Raw genomic sequence first — 23,511 nt, 5'->3', positions numbered from 1 at the left:
AATAGTCTAGAGGCAAAACCATGCAACCATTCTCCAGTACGAAAAACAAAAGAAAAATGCCTTTTCAAATAGTCTTGAGACAAAACCAAACTAAATAGTTTAGAGGCAAAACCATACAAGCTATGATTTATTTTAATAATCCAAGTGTTCAAGTTCATTTCGGCTTACTTGTTAGGCAATAAAGTATGCAAGTTCACAGTTTCCTAATTTAAAGCAAGTCAGTGTAAAGTTCGTTGACATAACTCTGATACAGACACGTGACCTCTGACATCTTTGACCTACCTATAGTCGTTATCACTGACCGTTTACGTATGCTTGTCAGTAGGTTGCTGGATCCGCCTTGTCTTTATCAGGGAAGATGATAAACAGAGAAATGACAACTCCCTACATTGTCTCATCACTGATCACGGAAGCTTTTATCTAAATATAGTCTTAAATTAATACATCAGAAATATTTCCAACAATTTAACTTGCATTGTTGATACACATATTTTCCCTACATCGATCATTTATACATATATTGGACCAACTAATTTGCATATTATAAAGAAAATCAATTAAAAATTAATTTGTATTTTGGATAATAATGAAACTTGTGTTACAGGACATATTACAAGTAATTTGTGATACGGAAGCAGGTAATATTCCTTTGATCTATCGCGCATGCGTGTAAATTAACCTGTTTACATTTCTTGTCATTCTAAGATGACTGTGTGGTGTATTTAGCATTATTTCTTTCTTTCGGAACAGATTTTCCCAGTTATGGCGTCCCGCCGGGATCCGGGAGGGACCAAGAAGCTCCTGGAGATCCTCAGAGAAAAACAGGTAAGATGGTCAAATGAGAAACGGAAATTTAGCCTACAGGTGTGTACAACCAGGTGCAAAAACATATCCATTTAAATTGCCGGGTCTATAAATACCTTACCTGTCTTGATATACAGACATGACATGGAGTTCTCCCTGCATGGTGATCTTAAGATTCATATTCTTTTGAATTTTGAAAAATCCAGGCGTAAAAAAAATTATATATAAGAAAGCATTTACTCATTGATATGATTAAGGTATACATTGGATATTGACACGACCCCTATTTAAAAAAAAAGAAGAATCAATCATCCTTTCCTAGGGGGGTCCTCGAGGGACAACATGATTGTCGGTTTTCGCCATGTCAAACCACTCAAAAATCTGAGACATGAGATATTTCTGTTACAACAAATAACGGTTAAAATCGTCAAACTTTGTAAACTGTTCCATCGAAGACTCTGTTCTGTATTTAGGTCACTGTGATCGATAAATGGGTCGGTATTTGGCAGGTAAATTAAGGTGTAGTGGCGTATTGGGGATCAAATTTACAAAGTGTAAGAAAGGCCCCCAAATTTGAAAGATATGTTGACATTTTCCATCAACAATATTGACACAGTGGTCTCGTGTGACGAAATGTTGACATGCTGTTTCCTTCTTTAATATAACTGGAACGCGTTTATCATTCAATATTAGTTCTTACAGTGAAAACACATCAACTGGTATCAAAATACAAAGTATCAATGATCTCTATTCATAACTCACAATCAATCAAAAACATTTTGCTCGGAAAGGTATGTGTAATTTTCACTACAAGTAGGGAAAAATTAATGAATATCAACATACGAACTATAAGGAAACTGTGGTAAATACCTTAATATTTTGTTTTCACATGAAAAGTATGTTGAAAAGGTGATTGAGTTGTAAAAAGGCAACTCATGGTGTAGTATTACTAGTATACAAATGGATTCAATGCTTCTGGGTGGAGGATGGACCCATGAAAAAAACAGAACATACATTGCACATGCTCTAAGTACAACACGTTTCATTACTCGATCTCTCGGACCTTGATTCAAAGTTACCCAAAGGACAAACCACTTTATCATTTGAACTGGTTAAATATTTTCAAAGGTACATCTGTATACAGTATTTACTGTCACTGACTATTTCAAAATAAAATCCTTTCGATTCTGCACATTGTTGATGTGTGATGGAATTTTGCTATATATGCATCGGATCCTCAAAAAGAATAATTACTAACTTGCGTTTATGCTCATTAGCCTGTTACGTAACCTGTCTAGGATCCTGCACAAATATTGGATAACTACCCGATAAACACAATGCTTTACATTGATTTTCTTTTTTATAAAAATGTAATTATTTGTAATGTGCATTTGAAGCATAGTGCATTTTCAAAATAAATTCACAGACGTTGTAATTATTTAAATGAATTGCTTATTAATTTACGCCTGTAGATTCGGGTTCAGCTCTTGGACAAGGTAAGTGATGTTTGGAGAGCTTCACCAGCAGTCCCCCACTTCTATTTATAGCGTGGGCAGTTCTCACGAGTGTTTGGTTTGCTAGGCAAGACATGCACGAGTGGTCGACTATTTCAAAAACATCTGAACCATAATATTTAATATTCTACCTCATTAGTAAATGAAGACAAAATCGATTTGTGTAGAACGATAGAGTAATAAATTGTTAGAGGCAGATGGTAGTGTGTGTTTTTTGCTTAATCCATAGTTGGGAAAGTCTATGTTAGCAATGTCGGTACTTTTTTTTTCAACGCAAATTTAATTTAAAACAAGCTTCATTACTTTTTTCTTTACTGTCATTTAAAACATTTCAGTTGCTTAATGTTTGAATAATCTAAATAGTCATGGAGTTCGTGGCTTATATTAACAATGGTGCGACACATAAATATATCAACCTGCTTCCGTTCTGAATTTTAGAAACACCTCCAAGACGCCCCCTTTAGCAGTAACTACATTGGGGTCCAACAGGCTCTGGACAGAACCAAAGAAAGTGCCAGTGATATCAAAGGTCTAAAGAGGAAAGTAGAGGAGGCAAAACGTTCAAAGGTAACATTAAAACAGGTGCTCGATTGCACTACTATAAGTGGACTTTAGGTACTATTCATAACTGCAACTGGAAAGGGCTGAATATATAGATTCGTATTTGTGCAATAAAGTGGTGGTACTTACCACAAACTGTATTCCATGGAATACAATTCTACAATGAAATACAATTCTATATTATAAACTATGGCTAATATGTGATAGTAGGTAAAATACTTACAGTTAAATTTAGGTTATTCCTCTTCATGGAATGACTTAATAGTTGCACCAAGTCTTTAACAAGATGACTCAGCCATACAAAATTCTTGTGTCGTATATTCTCTATTATTTGTTTTGATTTGGAATAAGTACAGAGATCTATCATTTATAACCCAATACTGAACTTGAATAAACTTATTCCAATCAAATCAACTCAAACACCGTGTCTCGATAGCTTTTTCATGTTCTTTAACCCCAATCAGTGTATGGAACAAACTTCAATATTTGTGTTGGTAGGTCTGGTAGAGCTCCAAGTCATTGTAAATCTACCAATCGACATTTTAAAAACGAACTTTCATTAAGAATTTATGTGACAGTTCGTGTGTGTAGTTCTAGCTAATGCACGGATCTTGTCATGGCTAAAAGACCTCGTTATTGGGTAAGTCTGACCATATGAATGTATACAGGACCACATTATTCTCTTCTCAGTTAAGACAATTAAATTGATGGACATGTGAACTTTTTTTTTTGTTTTGGAAAAAAAGAGAGCAAATAGCATTCTATTGTTATGCCAAAGACTTAATAGGAATCAGAAAAAGCTTTGATAAAGCTACGCGATCTTGATAATGATCTTGTTTATGAAAACGAGGTGTCGTTTTACAGGAGGTCCTATAGTTAATTGACGTTCGTAAAATATGGATACGTACATTACCATATTTGGTCATTAAATCTACGTAACACATTAAAAAATATGGCGTTATCAGTAGCAAGCACTTGACAACCATTTTTAGGTTTTTGATAGCCTTATTTGAACTTTGGGTACACCTGTAAGATGTGGGAAGTAAATACAACAAACAACTGGCGAGACAACTTCCCTCTTTTTAATGCATTAGGACCTCTTTCAGTGAATTTTTCTTATGTTTGTCATTTTGGTGGCCTCTTACTTTTCTCTTTCAAATACAAAAACTGCAGTGTTATTGCAAACAGTGCATACCTCATGTGGTCTCTGAATCATTTTATGTTACTTTTTTTATCATGTCATACATATGATAAATGGCTTTGCATTATAGCCCAGCTGCTACAATACGAGAATTTAAGAGGATAACTTTTACCATGGATTTATGGGGTGAATTAAAAAAGTCTCTATATGGAAAATTGTCACACACATCATGATTAAAATAACGAAGAAGAAAAAAATAATTACTGATAAACATGTCTGGTAACATATAGCTTACTTATTGTTTAGGGACAGGACAAGGAAACGGAGGCACTAGATGCTGAATATGAACTGCTTGAGGTGAGTATGTACGACCTATAGTCAATTCCCGTGTTTGGTTTGAAGCTGAGGACACACCGCGCCAAAAACCAAGCCACATTTTTAAGATATTTTAAGGAATTCAAAGAGATTTATACTAGGTAAATCTAGCGCCCCTGGAGTTCAAAGCGCTTGTATCGTACCTGATCTCCGAGTTAAATGTCTTTTTATCACCACAAAAACCAACAAACAGAACATCTTTTTTTCTCTCTCACATCAATACACATCGATTGCCAGCGGGGTGCGAGAACGCAGTGATAAAGTTTGTGTGACTTTTTAAGTCTTCTGTAAAGAATTGAATGCACAATAAAATTTTAAAGAGTCCATGTTTTAAAAAAGCAAATCTTTCTCTACTTATAACCATAGTTTCAAATTCTTGACAATCTTTTATTAATATTTTATGATGCTTCATTATAATTCACTGAAAAAAACTCACATTAAAATGACATAAATGACGAATTTTGTAGGATCTTGCACTACAGAAGAAACGTTGCTTGGAGACTCTTTTATATGTCGGCGAGGTGGAAAATTTACTTCAGGTAAATCAACACAGTTATTCCGATACCAGAGTTATTCTGGAACATTATTACGTTCTATGACAATGTCAATTTGAGCAAAATGATAATGCATCTATGATTTTTAAGGGAATCACACATACTAGTATATAGAAATTATAGTTATTTCATTTCTGATAAAATAAGTTTACGATTATGCTATTTATGCAGTTTGGGAAACCCAATAATTTTTTTTTACGCAAGAAGGGGATATAATTCATCTTGGTTCTTACATGGTAGAATTTTGTTCAATAATTGAATAAGTTACAATATTTTCTAACAAGAGTAAACAAAATTTTGACGTTGGTCCATTCAGAATGTTCAAACAGAGTTCGAGGATCGAGCGCTCTACCTCACAGAAAGGAGGAAAGTTTTCGAGAGCATGTACCGGGAAGACACGGTGGAGGCTTCGGCAAGAATTCACAGGGTAAAAGAACGATAAAACGATAAATAAATCTTATATCAACCTAATCATGTCTTTTTTAATTATGTATGCCTTTTTATTATCAATATTCATTTGTAGGATTGTACCTATGCTTTAAGAGGAACTTGGAACTGGATGTCCCAAGTTACAAAGTGTCTTCAAATTCACATGACTAATGCTGGCGATTACCACCAGGTACATGTACATATTGTAACTCGGAAAATCTTGAGCATGCATGCTAGTCCTTTGAAAAAAAATCTTTATTAAATGATACATTAACTAACATGGTTTCTGCCTTCTATTTTAGTTTTTCCATGATGTCCAGTTTCTGGATGAAGATTTGAGCCTCTTTTTGAATTTAATGAATAGTGATTCCATGCGCACGCGCGTAGAAACTCAGGATGCAGAAGTTATGGGAAAACATATGAGGGTAAATCATAAACATATAATCTATTCTTCTCATTAGTAACCCGTTTCTTTGCTCAAAATGAAATATATGAAATTTTTTTTTCTAGAGCATCACAAACAAACTCTTAGACTTCCAGTGTCGGATTGACAAATTAAGTAACCAAGCCGGTGAAATCTATCCTATCCACCTTAGAAGGGAATCATGTTCTTACCCACTAAAAGCCAAATCACTTGTCTTCTACTGCCACGAAGAGGTAAGCATGTAGCCCTTATTACACAATTCAGAACCTCTTATGAAGTCTTTCATTGTTAACCTACCCTATATCTATGACTTGATCAAGCCATTTCCTGAATTCTTTAAGGTAAAGTTGGAACTTGGGGAGGAGGTTTTGATTCTGGACACATCTGATCAGGACAAATGGCGGGTGTGTATGAATTATAGTATTTCCCTCAATGATTCATTTTACTGTGGTCATTAAGTATGAATTGTTGAGAGACGCTAAGATTCTTGATCGATCTGCATTTAACCTGTTGCAGATTCGCTGTAAAAATGGCTCAGAATCGGAAGTACCAGGAGTTATTCTAGTGATACCCCCTCCCGATAAAAAAGCTGTTCAGCAAGTTCAAAGGTAACTAGTAATTTTCTGAAAATAGAAATCAAGAAAAACCGAAAATATTATTGTTTAAAATGCCCAAAGCATAAAGTAAAAATATGAATCAAACCTTTAATGTAAAATCAATACGTCATATAAATTGATTTATGATGTTTGCATTTTTGTAAGACGTGACATATTCAATAAACCTTCCAATGATTTGTAATATTGATTTTTGGTACTAGTGTAGGCGAAATAGTGATTCAGATTAATATAATTAGCCTACTATGACTTTGTAACTCCAGCTGTAATTAGTAATTTTTTTTTTTCAAAATAAATGCGTAAAAGAAGATAGGCGTGTTTGGCGTATGATCTGCAGGAATAAGGCGTACGAAACATTTATAGTTTAAATGTCTACGATTTGGTCGGCTGACCACAGCTGGACATACTTTACAAAGTTACGCACATGGGAAAATGTTACATTTAGTTTGAAAAACTTTGTCAAATTTAATATATCAGTCCGCTTATCTTAATAATTATACTACATGTAAAACTTAATAACGCTTCACATAAATAATAAACACCTATAGGGTATAGTTAATTGCAATTACATGTATATATCTAAGTATCAGTAGGTTGGAAGAATTGTTTTCGCTTTCGGTGCAACAGAACCAGAATGTATCTATTTGAAAATAAATCAGTACATAAAATTAAACTGAAAAAAGAATTGATTGTTTGTACTTATAAAATATTAACGCTCCATGCGAGGATCGAACCAAAAATATTTCTTTTACATTGCACTGGACGGGTAGCGCATACTACTGAGCTATCACCGCTACACACACTTTATGGTTTTTAAAGCGACAATGAAGCACCGCACTTACACACTGGGATTTTTTGGGGAAAAGTTAATTTTTTATCGTCTCTGGGTCTTCTTTCCATTTTTTACAAATGTTTGTTAGTTTCTTTGAATTAAAATGCACACAAATAACGTTTCAATATCATGGAGAGATGACCCAGAGATAGCATATTTTTAGAAAAACGTGGTTAAAAATGTAACATTTTGTACCAAATGACTCATCTAGCCAATTTTCAAGTTCTTTTTTAGCAAATCAAAATACAATATCGGTAAAATATTTCCCTTTCCTAATTCAAAGAAACCCGATACATCAAAAGAATGCTAAATTTTCATGTGACAGATCAATGAAATTTTCACTTTTCAAGGGCGCCCAGATTCCTGCCGAATTCCAATCAAAAGCGCCCTCGTTCTTTAGATTAAAGCCGACAATAAAAACTTTAGAGAGAAAAAAAGTTTGATTTTTTTAAAAAGAAGAGAAACTTGTTTCTGTACATTAAAATTATTTATGTCACCATCAGAATCAAGGAACAGCTTGTGATTCACTGGGACACTACACTCAGACGTCTTCGCACACAGCTGATTCAGTTCATCTCCAACAACATCAAAGACACGCAGGAAAAAGAGGTCTAAACATTACCTTGCTACTTGAATACTTTTCAAAATCACAACGGATGGATCTATTAAGATCAATTAGCTAGAAAATAAATGTAAAATTTACCTTTTTCTCGCAGCTTTCGCGGATCTCTTCCGGGCAGAAGGCGGAGTTGATGAGGTTAATGAACGAGGCGGTGCAACTGCTCCGACCATTGTCTATTGAAGATCCAGACTTCAAAGCCATGATGGCAAACGTTACAAACTTCAGAAAGATCATCAGTCAGATCAAATCGGGTGCGTAATATCAGATGCATATTAATTATCATAACCGTATGTGTAAAGGACATGTCATTGAAACATACATGTATTTCTTCAAAGGTGATAAAGATTATACCAACGGAACAACGCAAAGATGGCAGGCAAATGCCAGGGTGCTGGTTCACTATAAGGTTCGTATCCAGTCTTTACATATTTTACACTTCTATACTTATCTGATTTATAAATACGTGTTACTCATTAACCTTTAGGAGTTTTTGACATATGCAAAGACGTATAAACAAGGACTCTCAGGATCCAGAGAACAAGAAAAGCTTCTGTTGAAAGGAGCCGGTCAACGTATTTACTCCTCAAAAGCTTATTTCGAAAGGTAACTACTTTGTTATTCCTTATTTTCATCGTTTTCATACATTCTACAAATGCAAATTGTTACAATATTTTTCATTCTTTTAGAACTTTGCCAATGGTGGAAGTAAACACCACATCCTGCGATACTTTACTCACAAGTGTTAAAGCAGAAATGATCATTCATGAAAGGCAGAAAAGTAAAAGACCCAAGCCTCCACCCCGTCGAAAAAGGCAATTGAAAAAAGTTATGTCCTCAGCACTACCAAATGATATTAGCAGTGATCTGCCAGAATGCTCAGAAGAAGTGCAAGGTTTCACTATTACTGGTGTGTTGGACCCAAGATCCAAGCAGCGGTTGACAGTTTTCCAAGCCATGGCTCAGGGAATTCTGAATCAGGCTCATGGAACATATACTGACCCCACCACTGGTAAATCCATGTCCATCCCAGAAGCCATTCATAAGGGACTTATCACAGTGGATACAAGGGAGAATCTTCCTAACGGTCATACACAAGATGATGGATTTTCACCAATGAGGAACACCTTAGAGACTGAGATATTCCCCGTTGCAGGGGTAATAGATCCTCGAACAGGAGAATGGATTGGAGTAAAAGAGGCAGTTTCTTTAGGTATTCTGGATCCTAAATCAGGAAAATACAAGAATATTGTGACAGGGGAAGAGTGCGATCTTTTAGAGGCTGTAAAGAATGGATACATTGTGGTTGATCCTGCAGTACTAGAGGATGCTGAAAAGAAGGAGTGCTTCACATTTGTTGATTTTGCAGATGTTGGATTCAGGGTCACTGGTGTTGTGGATCCTGCTACAGGTGATGAAATACCTCTTAAACGTGCTATGACAGACGGAGTTATCGATCTTGGTAACTCATTGTATAGAAATCCTCATACAGGAGAAACTATTGCAATTGAGGATGCTATCAGACAGGGACTTATCAGGGGGCATTACCTCACTCCAGGAGAGACTGCCAATGGAGGGCCAGACGTGATGATTCTCAAACAGTTACAACTGAAGAATCAGCGGTACATTCCTGGAGATCATGAAGGTGCAGACGATGTTGATGGATACAAACAAACACCAAATTCTATTATGTTCAATAAGCTGCGCGCTAGAATTAATCCAGAAGAACAAACTGTTCTTGATCCCAGTGACTTGTCAAGCATTTCACTGCAGGAAGCTTATGAAAAGGGTGTAGTTGACTTTGCAAAAGGTGAATACAGATTGCCAAATGGTGAATGTTTGTCTTTAGAACAAGCAACTACCAGAAATTTTATGGAACCTTTATTATTGCAAGAAATATTGGGGATTTATAAAGATTGCAGCGTGAAAAACTTAACAAATGAAGGAAAGTTTGACCCAGAAACTGGCCTTGTCTTAGATCCAGTCTCTGGAAATTCAATGTCTCTTCAATCAGCAATAGATCAAAGAGTAATTGATCCTAATCTTGTGTATTTCTATGATGTGCCATCACAAAAACTCACGAATCTTGCAACGACCATTGAAAACGGTTCATATGATCCTTCTACGGGTAAGTACAAGAACAAAAAGGTTCCCCAGGCTATATCTTTGGAGCAGGCTGACAAAGTTGGAGTAGTTTTGTGTGATATTGATCCCGAAAAAATGACCATGGATGCAAAAACGTTAGAACGGCTTCAAAAAGTGATGGATACAAGCATTCCTGTTATGTCTGCACCATATTCCGAAAGCAGCGTTTCTTTGGAAGAAGCCATCAAGGCAGGATATATTGATCTTCAGAATGGTGTAGTAAAAGATCTTCGTTCAGGTGAAGTGATGTCTTTGGCTGAAGCCATGCAATCTTCAAAAATAGAACCTTCAGCTGCTAAGAGCTTACTTGATGCGTTGAATAAACTCTCACTGAATGAAATGATCCAAAAGGGTCAGATTAATCCCGATAAAGGTCACTTTATTCCTGGAGATCGATCCAGACCGATCACCATCCAGGAGGCTATAGATCGAGGTCTTATACATCCTGAAAATGTGTACATTGTAGACAAGGAGAATAATAACATTCTTTCTCTCGAAACTTTGATCAAATCTGGACGGTTGGATCCCAAAACTGGAATGGTGATAGATCCTAAAACAGGAAGGGCTATGTCTCTGTCAGAAGCTATTGCTAACGGTATTATTGATAGCAAAATATCTGCGGATGACTTCGTTGATACCTCTGTAACCCTGAAAGAATTGATAGATTCCAGCAAAGTCAACCCAAGGTCTACAACTTTCGTGGCACCAAATGACCATAAAATGTCTCTCAGAGATGCATTAGCCAATGGCTTTCTCACCATGAACTCCAACGTGAGGTTGGACCAGGAAACTGGATGTGTGGTGCTCGCCGCTGATGAAGAAATTGTTCAGGCTTTGGTTGATGTAAAGGAAAACTCAGACTGGATGACTGAAACAGAAAAGAAACTTGCATCCCAGAAGAAACCACATCAACGGTTGGAAAAACTGCAAGAACAATCAAAAGAAATCAAGGTGAGAATGTGTTTATTAAGCTAAGCAAAGAATGATTTTGCTATTTTTTTTATTCGAGCTTGTTAGCTCTTCTTGCTATTCCTGTCTTCGTCTATTATTCAATTAGGGAATGCGACAAAATCTTTAGATTTATTAGTCATCTTATAAATTGCAAAGGCTAGTTGCGCGGGAAAGTAAGTTAGTTTACAACGAATGAAAATAATCTGAGAATCGTCATTTTTTACGTTCTGTGTTGGGCATAAGATGGAATGACATTTTTAGTAGGCTAGTGAATTTTGTCACACACACAGTTTGTCAAAACAAAACAAATAGGCCTTGTAGTGTAACACAGAAGTCGTTGATAGTTGATCGCTCTTATGATTAATATCGATAGCTTTATCAGGTCGTTTATTACCCGTGTTCTACATTTTTTTCATTCCTGCAATGCACATTTTCTTAACTATTACTGAGGAAAAAACGAAATAGGAAAAAAGTTAAAATTTTAAATGTAAAAGGTACAGGTAACGTTATATAAAGTGCCTGATAAGTGTGTATTCCTTTGGCGTTGGTGTCATTACTGTCCTCGAGGGTCTAAAGCTGTCACCCTCGCCCATATGTTGGCTCTATGTGACCTCTCTGTTTCTTGTCTTTGCCTCTTGAATAAGAGGGCTACCATTACAAGGTGTTTTAAATGATTCGTTTGGAAAGTTATTAAAATAGTAAGAAAGTAGAAAATCGAAGAAAGGAATAATGCATAGGAGTTACTTACCTGGCTGGTTATGACCATAAGAAATGATATGGATTCGTTTGTGAACAATTTACAATTCTCATGGGAAATTACACATTGTAAATACACCACACAGCATCTTGTGAATTCTGAATACACGGGAATCTGGAAAGGGCTATTGATAATATACACAACAGAGTGTAGATGATGATATCCTCTGGTACCTCGTGAGGATGATGAAACTTGTCAAAAAACGTAAGATCTATAGGATATCTGAGCGGTATAAATGTGTCAAAGAGGAAGAGCCCGTGTTACTTTCTTTAAAGTTCAACAAAGAAGTAAGTGAAAATTAAATCTTCTTCAGTGATACATAGAGAAATATTATCCTCAAAATATAAGAAATTCAATTTATGTAAGTACAGTAATTAAAGACATTTTAAGAGAAATATACACGAAGTAACAGATTTGACATTAAGGCATGTATATATTGTAACGTGTTGATTGAAAACGAGTAGAGTACCAGTATGGACAGAAACTGTTATTTCATTCAAATGTTTTGAACAGCTTTGATTGTAGAAACGTTCAGCTCTATACAAGTGTAACGACACCGTCTTCTTTTGATGATAGAAAACGGATGAGGTGATAGAAGTTTCACAAACAATCAATTACGATGATTAAAACAAGATTCTTAGCTTAAATAAATGATATATAAAGGGTAATTAAATGCATTCTTTATCAAAAGCTTATTCCAAAATAGTCACTGGATCAAAACAGTACCAAATGTGTAGGTTTTAGACATATTATGGCTGGACTTAGCTTTTTTCTAATAACCATGTGTAATACAATGAATGCCAACATTTAAACCGTGGGGTTAAATAGAGTGCGGCTTAATCAGCAAAACAAAATGTTCTTTGCCACTTTTTGGGGGTGATTCTCTTATGAGAAGCCTTTATACATACCAATCCTCACTTATGTAACTTTCTTGATCTCTCTTCTTTTTTTCTGGAATGTGTTTTTGTGTAGTTCTTTTTATCAGATGACAATTAGTTTGAACTGATGGTCTTCTAGTTCATTGGAGTATCTTTTGTTGGGAATTTACTTCGGAAAACTGTCCTTATTCACCTGTTTGATGATCTCGATGGAATAAGTTGGACATAGATAGGGTACTGTAGTATTTTTGATGATTGTCATCTTTATGACTTAGCGATCGGATTGTATTCCTGTCGAACTTGGTTATATTGGAAGACAAAACTTCATTGTTTTTATTATACCACTGTCAAGTTGTACCTTTAAAAGATAAGACAGGTGATGATTACAGTTCATTTTGTGCATTGTTACAATAATTTATGATGAAATTATGATTTATATATATTTAAAATCGTTATAATAATGTTTTATATACAGTTTATGCAAGACGACATGGTGAGGAGGAAGGCTGGTGTGACTGCGTCCATCAAGCAGGCGGAGGAGCTCATCGATAACAATCAGACGGACCGGAAGGAAGATGGCGCTCAGCAGATTCAAAAACTCCGCTTTAATGTGTCTGATCTTAAAATCAGGTTCAATGCTGTAGGTATCTCATCTGTATTCAAAGTAGTTTAAAATTTAAAAATTACCACAGCAATATTTTTATTTAATTTTAGACTCGTTTTTGCAAATTTTTGAAAATTGAAAGGTCAACAAAGTGATTGGTTATATGTACTCTTTATGATATTCACAGTTCAACATTTATTTATCATAATGGATCATAAATTTCTGGAAATTACCTGTGTAAATGGATTTTTTCAGGCTTCGGTGTAATGTGAAAGAATTTTTTGTAAAATTTGATATATTGTTTCCCAGATACAGTCAAGTCGCACCTTTTATACTAGATTTCTTTTCTCCCGGAAATTATAAAACGGGTTTAAAATACAACAGATTTATCATTTAGAATACAATTCTAGATTTGAAAACATATTAATAAATATTACATATACTAATTTCTTACATTTCTGGAGAAGTTTCCTTTTTGAAAATATAATTGATATAGTTTTATTAAAAGGCTGATTACGAAAATTACTGAATATTGATATAATATATAAAGTATACTCAATGATACATTGCTGTCTGGAAGCAATGTTAGAGAAGAACTGAATGAATGAAATCATTAATTCAGAATGCAAGGAACGCTGGTTTTTTTTTAATGCAAAGTTTTTCAAGAAAAGATCATTTGCTTTTTTTTATTTACTGTATACTGGTCTTTATAAAGACAGTGTAGCATGGATTTTTTTTTCCTTTCAAGGCTTTTGGTGAAACTGAAAGCAGACGAAAGCGTTTCCAGAAAATGACAGAGGACTTGGAACAGTTCTACAAGACATTACAAGACATCGACCAATGGTTGGATCAGGCAATAGAGAAGTCACGTGACCTTCAATCTTCCAAGGATAACATTTACAACCAATATAATGATTTTAAGGTACCGTTATAGTACTCCGATATTGTACTCTCATATAGTACTGTTTTTCGTTAGACATAAAAAATTGTTAGGGTCCAATTTCAAGGTAATATCTTATTTAACCAAGAAATTCAATATTTATGTCCATTGATGTACGTTGAATATTGGCAAGTTTAAAAAAAAGTCTCACACCCGAATTTTTTTTTTTAGGAATTTGTCGAAGAATTACAAGGGAAAGAAGTTGAAATTTCGGGCTTTATCAAGATGGCTGATGATTTCCGAGATACAGCACAGGTACATATTCTTGAGCGCATCGATATATCGGAATTACAGAATATGTTTATAATCCTTATAATCATGGTATCTTTTTTCAGGAAGTGTTCATTGCTTTTAACGGAAAGACAAGTAAAAAAAAATATATTACAATGACTTTCTTAAGTTTTTGTTGATCAACATTTTATGGTTTTGATTTTGTGTTTGAAGAAGAACCATGATACTATCGTCAGACATTTGAATATGTCGTGAAAGACATGAATTCATGGGTCGCTCCGTACCAAATAAAATTAAGATTAAAATCCTACGAAAAATAGTGATTTTACAGTAGTAGATATTAAATCCCCGATCTTGGTAACCTTTTAAGTCCTCAAAATTTGTATATTCTTATGCATCTCAATTGAAATTATTATCCAAAATTAAAATTGATATTTATGTCTTGTTTACATATGTGCACCTCGCCCGCTTGACGCAGTTGATATAGCGTCTGCTCTAGAGTCGCGGAGTAAGGAGTTGATCCTTATTTCGCGGGTTCGAATCCCACTGCGGGACGTGGAGACCGGTTCTTTGGATGATACCATATAAACCGAGGTCCCGTGTCGCACTAGGTGCTGGCACGAAAAAGATCGATGCAGCACTACTCAATGGCCCTGATGCCGAATATAGGTCTAAATTTGCAGCCCTCCACCGGCAAGTGATGGCCTCTCCACTGAAAAATTCTCGAGAGGGACATTAAAAAAAATGTGTGCACATTGTAGACAAACATTTCTGCCACACATGCAGATGATTTAAGTTGTTTGTTTTAATAAATTTAGACTAAAAATCTTATTTTTAAAATATCTTTCATCGTTTACATTTCATTTTAAGGTTTTAATTACCAGAAGATTCTTTTAGATTTAAGATTCATATCAGTGGATAATATTTTCAATGAAATTGAAGTGTGATTAATAACCGTGACGGAACTTTAAATATTCACTATAGTCTCTTCCATTTAATTGATTTTCCATATCTAGAGCTAATAATATACCATATGTTGAGAAATATTAATAAAGAGTCTAATAAAGAGTGACACTTGTATGGAAGTGAAAAGATGAATGCTTTTAAGAGAGGTGATGTTGGCTAGATCTGGTGTCGGGATAAAGTTTATTGTTGTTTGTCTTTTTAAAGTGGAATTAAAACCCTCTTCAATAGATTGGTCACAGCATATATAAACATATGATAAATTCTTACCCTTTTGCGAATCATTGGCTCTTTAATGTTTTAAATCGCTGATTTGGGATATCGGATATTTTACACACAAAGATGTGAGATATGCAAGAGTAATGATTATTAAGCATAAAAAGATAGCGGGTGGCGACATGGGTTGAGACATAGGTGATTGTTAACGCATTTTTAGTTGGATAGGTTTAGTAATGGCGGCTGATGTACATGAATTGCAATGTCAATCAATCGAGGAAATATTTGAGGTAGGAAATATTAATTTGTTTTTTAAATATATAAGAACACTCTGAAAGAGTGTTTAATACGTAAGAAAAATAACCTTGACGTTCTGTTTTAACACTGGTGTTTGAATACTTGATCCTTTAATCTCAGTAACAGATCCTCAAGCATTTCCTTATGATCAATAATACTTTAAAAAGTCTTAAAATGTTTCAATAACTTCGTTAAACTGCTCTTGAAAAGAATATAAATCATATAATATGCACTGCAGAGGCATTATTTAATCTAGTAAAACGAAGTAAAGTTTTAACTTTGCAAGTGTAGTATTACTGTGTATACCCTTTCGATGAGATATTGGACATCTGGAGAAGTTGGTTTACGTTTTAAAACCTTGTTGTACAGGCCAGTCTTTTACATTTTGTTATAGAGTACTAGCATGAATTATCGATAAAAATTCATGATTTAAAATCCGTATAGCACAAAATGCAATTGATTTTTTTTATCATTGCATTATCTACAGAATAAATGCTTGTATAACTTTTGAACACAAATTCATAATCCTTGTTTTTTCTACGGCTCACAACACACCTGGTATCCTCTGATTTTTGATGTTGTCATAAAACTTTTAAAAAGAAAGCGGAAGATAAGGAATTAATCGGTTTACAAAATTTCTGTCTCTATCATCGATTACGTCCGTTATCCACCTCTTCATTCAAGCTCTTTCACTGCTATCACAATGGTTTATTTACAAAACCTTTTAATCTAGAAGTTCACAACGACATTCTCAGAGAGAATTGTGTGCAGTAGAAGATAGCAAGAAATAAACACTTGGCATCACTTTGACGGAGATCAACATTTCTTTAAATTTCAAATTAGTTTTTCAATTGTGTTTGATACATCATATCCATGAATTATTCATCGATCTACTGTGTTTTGAAACATCACTGATCGAAGCTCGGGTAGTTCAGTGTACTGTGTAGACAATTTGATAAATCGCTCGCCTAACTAAAGTTAGAAATACTGTTGATTAAAATCTTGCTGAGATGGAACCTACCTAAACTGTTGAAGAAATGGACATTCTTGTAGCTCATTTGAAAGCATGCCAGAAAGCAAAAGGGAGAACTGGGCTAAAAAAGAAACTAGATCGTATATATGTATCTGGCATGTGCATGGAATGTACTTGATATTAATGAGTGCAAAATGTGATCAGTGACGTGAGTGTAATGGCTTCAATAGAAAAAAGAAAAGTTTTTATTACTAACCATTACTCATACAGCGATGAAGAAGATGATGATGTTGATCTTTGTACATGTCAACATTTCGACTTCTTCGTAAAATGTGGTAGAGTAAGTGTTGCTGTTGTCTGTTGAGTCGTATTTTCTTTAATATCTTCACGTTCTTTCTATGTTGATCTTTTTTTCTCCAGGAATTCGAGAAAGAGGCTGAAGCTTATCGTCAGCGAATTCAGGTTCTGCCTCCCATCAAGGAAGAAGTTGACAACAATATCATCGATGATGAAATCGAATCTTTGGAAGAAAAGTACAAAGATGTATCACGTGACTGTTCTAAGCATATGGAAAGACTTGCTGCCTTGATGAAACAGAAGAAAGGTTTCGATGATTTAAAGGACAAACTTTCTTCTGTTTATCCTCAAATCGAGGCTCGGCTTAGCAACATTCATGGAAATGGTCTCGGAAAAAATCCGGAAAAGGATGCAAAAGACCTTGCATCAATTAAAGATTTGAAAGCAGATCTCATAGGACAAGACAGAAAACTGAAGGATTTTCTTCAAAGTGGTGAAAAATTGGTCAAGGGTTTAAATGAAATAAACATGAAGCAAAAAGCAGAAGAAGTTAAGAAATCAATGACTGAGATGAAAGGAAAACACGAAGCTTTACAAGGTGAAATAAGTGAGAAAGAAGAAGAGCTTTCGTCGGCTGTATCTCAGCAGCAAAACCTTAGGAACCGTTTGGATGGACTTTTGAGATGGATATCAGAGACTGAGAACACGTTAGGAGATCGACCATTAATTAGTCTGGACAAGGATAGACTTGGCAATCAGTTAAAGGAACAACGTCTCCTTAATGGGGAAATAGAAACAAACAAAACACTCTTGGATAGGATATCTCGAGAAACTGGACAAAATACCTCGGACGATGATGCAGAGGGTATAATCCTTGAACTGAATGAAAGGTTAGTAAAATAATACACTTGTAAATAGCCCGAGGTTTTGTTCAATGTTATGGAATAAAAAGGAATAACTATTATTCACAATGCTATTTAATAGCAAATACATTGAGTTGTAATTTTTTTTAGAATGTTAGAAGTAGAGAAAGAGGCTGATCAGATAACCATGGAAATTGAAGACGTGGCATGCAGTGTGTCCGAACTAGAGAACAACATTGGTCAGATGGACTCATGGCTTACTGATGCAATTAGTTCGTTAAAAACGAGACAAAAGGGTGCAAATCAGAAGGCTATAAAGGCCAAGATAGATGTGTTATATAATGACAAGCGGGAGAAAGAATATGATATGGAAAAACTCAGACAATCAGCAAAACAGATTATGGAGGATGAACGAGTTTGTGATCAGTTTGCAATGAAGGAATGCCTTGGAGAGGTAGAAGTAAAATGGCATGAATTAACGGAATATCTAGTGCAGCAGGTGTCGTTGGAGGTAAGAAAAGATTGAATAGGACGATCTTTATAAATTTTTACTAGGATTTGTTATGGGATAAAGCTATATTGACCATTATAGGCTCTAACGGAGATTGATGGAATGTTGAAGTACCTAGATAAAGCTGAAAATGAAATCAACACAGCAGAACCAGTCAATGTTGAACCAGAAACTCTCACAATTCAACTTCATGACCACCAGGTATACCCATCTATTGCTTTTATCAAACTAATTTTAAAGTCAAGTGACATCTTTGTGGAAATAGTCGATGATGTGTTTTTGAAAAAATACAATAAGACATATTTAATTGCAGTCAGTGTAATATAGATGAATACATATTTCATTGTAGTCATTCAACATGGATCTAAATCAAAAGAGAAATGCAGTCAAAGACATTATCAACAAGTGTAACAGAATGTTACGTGAAACTACCAATGCCCAAACAGATGAAATCAAATCAAGGCTAGAAAGCATCAAAACACAGGCTGATATTGTCTGTCAGTTAAGTGCAGAGCGACTGCATCAACTGGAATCGGCCCTTCCTCTTGCAACACACTTCAGTGAAAACCAAACGGAGATTCATAGCTGGCTTGATGAAATGGAAGCAGATTTAAAGGCTCATTCTTCACCAGGAAACACTTTAGAACAAGTGAAAAAACAGTTGGATAATATTAAGGTTCGTTAAAAAAAAGATGCATGTAGTAAGCATTCTAGCTTAATTTTGATTTTACCCATGTTAAAGTCCAAATAATAAGTTGTTTTTTTTTTCAGAATACAAAAAAGAAAAAATCAAACATATGCACCAAACAGTCTTTCAGACTAAAATTTATGTCTTCTTCGATTTTGCTTTGTTGAATGATCAAGAGAAAATCAAACTGAAAAAAAAATGTTTCCAAGTTTCCATTGGGGAGCAAAGTTACAATCTTTAATTATAAAGGGATGACAGACAGTATCCCTGCTCTGAATAACAATTCAATTATTTATTTTTTTTATTTATTTAAAATTCATTTTTTTATCATATGATTACTGAGTGTAAGAGGAAAAATAGCTCCAAAGTCTAGAGAATTTACATACATGTCTAAAACATGCAAAATTTACTTAAAGAAAAGAGTTTTTAGAAGTACATCGTTAATAGGCATATGTAGCCAATAAAAATCCAACCTTAAAACAAATAATGCAAGACAATAACAACAAAGATGTAACATTTGGTATTTGACATTTGTGCTTCTTTTGCAGGACACTCAACAGAAGATTGAGGATCACAAACCTTTCCTAGAAGATCTGAATACCACGGGTTTGGAGTTAATGGAGTTATGTTGTGAAGATGATGCTGGAGATATTCAGACAAAACTTTTAAAATACAATGAACAATATGAAAAGCTTAAAACTCAAGCGAGAGAGAAAGCTAAGGAGCTTACAGTTGCTAGGAGTAAGATGACTCAGGAGGTCTCAGATTCATTGGATCACATTTTAGGAGATCTTGAGCAATTGAACAGGGATTTGGCAACAGCAGATCCTGTGGCAGCAAGTCCTGATAAATTGCGAGACGAAATCAGACAAAACAATGTAAGTCACGTATTAGAATTCAAGATGGAAAACCGATATATAAATTACAAGAATTATTAATAACAAACCGGTGTACTTCTCATATTTATTGTTTTTGTCTTTTAGTTATTACTAGAAGATCTGGAAAACCAACGTCCAGCTATTGCAGCAGCTGATGGGGCTGTAAAGAAAGTTCTTGATCAAGGAGTGGATGATCCTGCAGAAGGTATAAGAAAGTTCATTGAGTCACGCTAAAAAACAATGGATTACTGAAATTTTTAAGGTTGAGATTTGATTAAATTTTATTTCATTTTTGCTTTGATTAGCTGAAGACCTCAAGTTAAAGTTAACAGAAATAGCAACGCTGAATAATCAAAACAGAGAGGCTGCTTTGAAAAGGGAAGCAGAATTATCTAGTGCCATGAAGGTAGCAGAGAAGTTTTTTGACTCCTGTAATGAAACAGTTTCTAACTTACGGGATCTAAAGGACAATTTCCTCTCTCAAGAACCACCAGGTGTAGATTCCTCAACTGTTGAAGAACAACAAAAGGAACTAAAGGTGAGAGAAAATTGTAATCTTAAAATTACTTTCATACGCAACTTAAAGTGAAATCGGGAAGAATCATTATTTATCTTTATTTGTATCAGGAATTAAGAAAAGAACTTGGAAAAGCAAGACTTTCATTTGAAGAGTGCAGACAATTAGGAGAAGAACTTAGTGGACTGTGTAGTGACCCAGGTCTGATGGAGATCAGAAAACAGTTGGAAGACATCCATGTCTTAGCAGATGATGTGCATGATATTGCACGTGACAGGGAAGAGGACCTAAAGAAGGCACTTGGCCACACTGAAAAATTCCAAGAGCTCCAAGAAGTAAGTAAAATTTTGTCAAATTTCATGATTTTCAGAAAAATATTACTGATCGTAAAATGACCCATTACTTTATTTGTCGCAGGCGATTATGACTTGGATGCCTCTAACAGAACAAGCCCTTGATGATATGGAGATACCCTCCAGTAATCCAAAGACTCTGAAATCCCAAATAGAGGAACTGAAGGTAATGTTTTATAACACATATTATGAATTGCATGAATCATATATCCGATATTTATTTCGAAGTATGTTGCATGAACATGATAAATGATACAAATCTATAATGTTCATAATTCTCTTTGTATTATATCACAATATCATGTATTCTAAAAATGGAAATATATTAAAAACTAACAAAAATATGCTTGCTTAGCATAAAAAAATAGAAAATGTTCTGAAGTTTGAAGTGTTTGGAAGATAATATTAACTTTCTTTTTCATTAGTAAATCTCTAAATTTTAAAACATACTGTAATATTTTAGAAAGTAACATAAATACGTAACAAGTAGATTCTAATGAAAATCAAATCGTCAATAGTACATATGTATATATTTTATCAATACACCATGTAATACAATTAGACTGTGTTATTCTAATTGACATCTCTATAAGTGGACAAGGTGTGTATTTCTTTGCTTTGGTTGACGTCTTCCTATAAACTATGTTGCAGGTGTTTGCGAGTAACATATATATTGAACCTCAAGGGGTTTGTATCATACTTGTGTAGCATTTTAACGTGACCATTGATAATCACGTAACTACGTAGCATATATTAACCTATACTACTAATATTATACTATGTATGTTTGTGAAATAGAGATTTTTTTTATCACATCATGCAGTTCTTATTTTACTAATTTCTATCCCTTTCCAGTTCCATAAGTCAACCCACTATAAGAGATTATAAAGTGTGAATAAACACAGAGGAGTTACTTTGTTGCATGGGTTTCCTTTGGTTGATCTGTTACATTTCTGCATGGTGTTGCATGATTCAATTCATATTTAGGTGTAGATAATGTTAGAATACAATTTTTTATTTTCATTAAATCGACAACTTTAGAGTAGCTAATTTTAATCTTTCTTTTACCCGATTTCTTGCTTATTCTTGATTTCTTAAAGTATTTAATTCAAACATTAAAGATCCACTTACCAAACTTGTATTGCAGTCTAATAAATCTGACATTCACCCTCATGTGGCGGACATTCAACAGTTAAATCAAGAGTTAGCTACTCTTAAGGATATGTCTCCTGTAGCCGCCGAAGCCCTTCAGAGACCGGTGGAGGAAATCAATCAGAGATGGACTGCTTTACTTAAAGGAATCGCTGATAGAGAGGTACTACCTACCTTAAATTATAAATTGTGATAACTTCAATATTTCGGTCCAAGTAAGATTTGGATATTTGTATAAATGTTTATTATGAGCCGGGTTTTTTGTTTATTCAAAGGCAAAGTTAAGTACAATGCAGTTGAAGTTGGGTGAGCTGGATGCTGGAATAAACGATAGCTTAGATAGCTTAGAAAAGATGCAAACAGATCTAGAGAAGTTTGAAGGTGTTAAGGGTGATCCTAAATGTTTGGAAACATACATGAAAAAACTTCAGGTAAGTTTTTTTCGTACATTATGTACTTATTCAGAAATGTCAGGTACTTTTTTTAATTATAAAGAAAGAAAGATAATTTGTCTCAGAAATTAGTAAGACATCATGCAAAACTAAGAAAATACTCTGGACTGTAGGTAATGAACAACGATTTGAAAAATCAAGATAAAATGTGCAAGAAACTAAGTTCAGCTGTTGATGCAATCCAAGACTGTCCTGAGTTAAAGGAAAAAAGAGATGTTATGAATGAACAGCTTCGGGCCACACAGGCCAACCTACGGGACAAGGAGGCAAAATTGCAAGAAAATCTTCGTCAAGTGAAAAAGTACCTTGGCGACTTGGACGATGTGTATCAGTGGGTGAATGATTTCCGAAATGAGCTGAAAGCAGCCGTTCCTTGTGGAGCACTTCCGGAGACGTCAAAAGCCCAGTTTGAGTCTTTCATGGCAAAATATGAGGAACTGGAATCTAGAAACGAAGCAACTCAGGGACTTATTGCTAAAGGACAAGAACTGGCCAAGTCTTGTTCTCCACAGGATGCATCTCAGATTACGGAGAAAATAAGGAAACTAGGAGATCGCTGGCGAGACACTCAGGACCGTGCAGAAAAGAGAAAGGTATGTTTTCAGGGAAAATCTTTAAATGGACCATAGTGATAACTTTTTTTAAAGTACTTTCTGTATTGTATATTATTTCTTTAATTCCAGGATAAGCTTTCTGAACATCTTCGTAATGTTGGAGAGTTCCACGATACACTGAAGACATTTACCGAATGGCTAAATAATGCCGAAATTGCCATGAGATCATTCAAATATCCCAGCAAATTGGTGGAGAAAGTCACTGTACAGATTGAAGAACATAATGTAAATAAACTTTCTTTTCACAAATGAATATAACAAAACTTTTTTTTAGAAATTTAAACAGACTGATGCTTTATAATAAATTGAAATAAAAGACGGTTACTTCATTTCGATTAATAAAATTATCTCTTTTTCTTTTTAT

At 34.7% G+C, this 23,511-nt stretch overlaps 1 protein-coding gene across 1 annotated transcript in view; it reads left to right on the top strand.

Annotated features, from left to right (window-relative positions):
* Positions 1-677: 677 nt before the first annotated feature.
* LOC133197219 (dystonin-like) overlaps positions 678-23,511 on the top strand; it is a 37,078-nt gene continuing 14,244 nt past the window's right edge. Inside the window, exons 1-32 of the mRNA XM_061333136.1 lie at positions 678-825; positions 2,757-2,885; positions 4,327-4,377; positions 4,863-4,934; positions 5,266-5,376; positions 5,473-5,568; positions 5,681-5,803; positions 5,889-6,035; positions 6,144-6,206; positions 6,319-6,410; positions 7,752-7,857; positions 7,965-8,121; positions 8,206-8,276; positions 8,355-8,473; positions 8,557-10,963; positions 13,074-13,238; positions 13,951-14,124; positions 14,314-14,397; positions 17,243-18,009; positions 18,133-18,493; positions 18,575-18,694; positions 18,843-19,169; positions 19,730-20,059; positions 20,165-20,264; positions 20,365-20,597; positions 20,687-20,911; positions 20,994-21,095; positions 21,581-21,616; positions 22,077-22,244; positions 22,357-22,512; positions 22,647-23,126; positions 23,217-23,372. Coding sequence (XP_061189120.1) covers positions 763-825; positions 2,757-2,885; positions 4,327-4,377; positions 4,863-4,934; positions 5,266-5,376; positions 5,473-5,568; positions 5,681-5,803; positions 5,889-6,035; positions 6,144-6,206; positions 6,319-6,410; positions 7,752-7,857; positions 7,965-8,121; positions 8,206-8,276; positions 8,355-8,473; positions 8,557-10,963; positions 13,074-13,238; positions 13,951-14,124; positions 14,314-14,397; positions 17,243-18,009; positions 18,133-18,493; positions 18,575-18,694; positions 18,843-19,169; positions 19,730-20,059; positions 20,165-20,264; positions 20,365-20,597; positions 20,687-20,911; positions 20,994-21,095; positions 21,581-21,616; positions 22,077-22,244; positions 22,357-22,512; positions 22,647-23,126; positions 23,217-23,372 — 7,791 coding nt within the window. The 5' untranslated portion in view covers positions 678-762. The remainder of the gene's footprint in view (positions 826-2,756; positions 2,886-4,326; positions 4,378-4,862; positions 4,935-5,265; positions 5,377-5,472; positions 5,569-5,680; positions 5,804-5,888; positions 6,036-6,143; positions 6,207-6,318; positions 6,411-7,751; positions 7,858-7,964; positions 8,122-8,205; positions 8,277-8,354; positions 8,474-8,556; positions 10,964-13,073; positions 13,239-13,950; positions 14,125-14,313; positions 14,398-17,242; positions 18,010-18,132; positions 18,494-18,574; positions 18,695-18,842; positions 19,170-19,729; positions 20,060-20,164; positions 20,265-20,364; positions 20,598-20,686; positions 20,912-20,993; positions 21,096-21,580; positions 21,617-22,076; positions 22,245-22,356; positions 22,513-22,646; positions 23,127-23,216; positions 23,373-23,511) is intronic.

This window comes from Saccostrea echinata, unplaced genomic scaffold (assembly GCF_033153115.1).
Source record: "Saccostrea echinata isolate AGI-Se365-2 ecotype Australia unplaced genomic scaffold, CSIRO_AGI_Sech_v1 ptg000030l, whole genome shotgun sequence".
Taxonomy (NCBI): Eukaryota; Metazoa; Mollusca; class Bivalvia; order Ostreida; family Ostreidae; genus Saccostrea; species Saccostrea echinata.
Note: the sequence above shows the minus strand (reverse complement) of the source record. Positions and strands in the feature narration are given on the sequence as shown.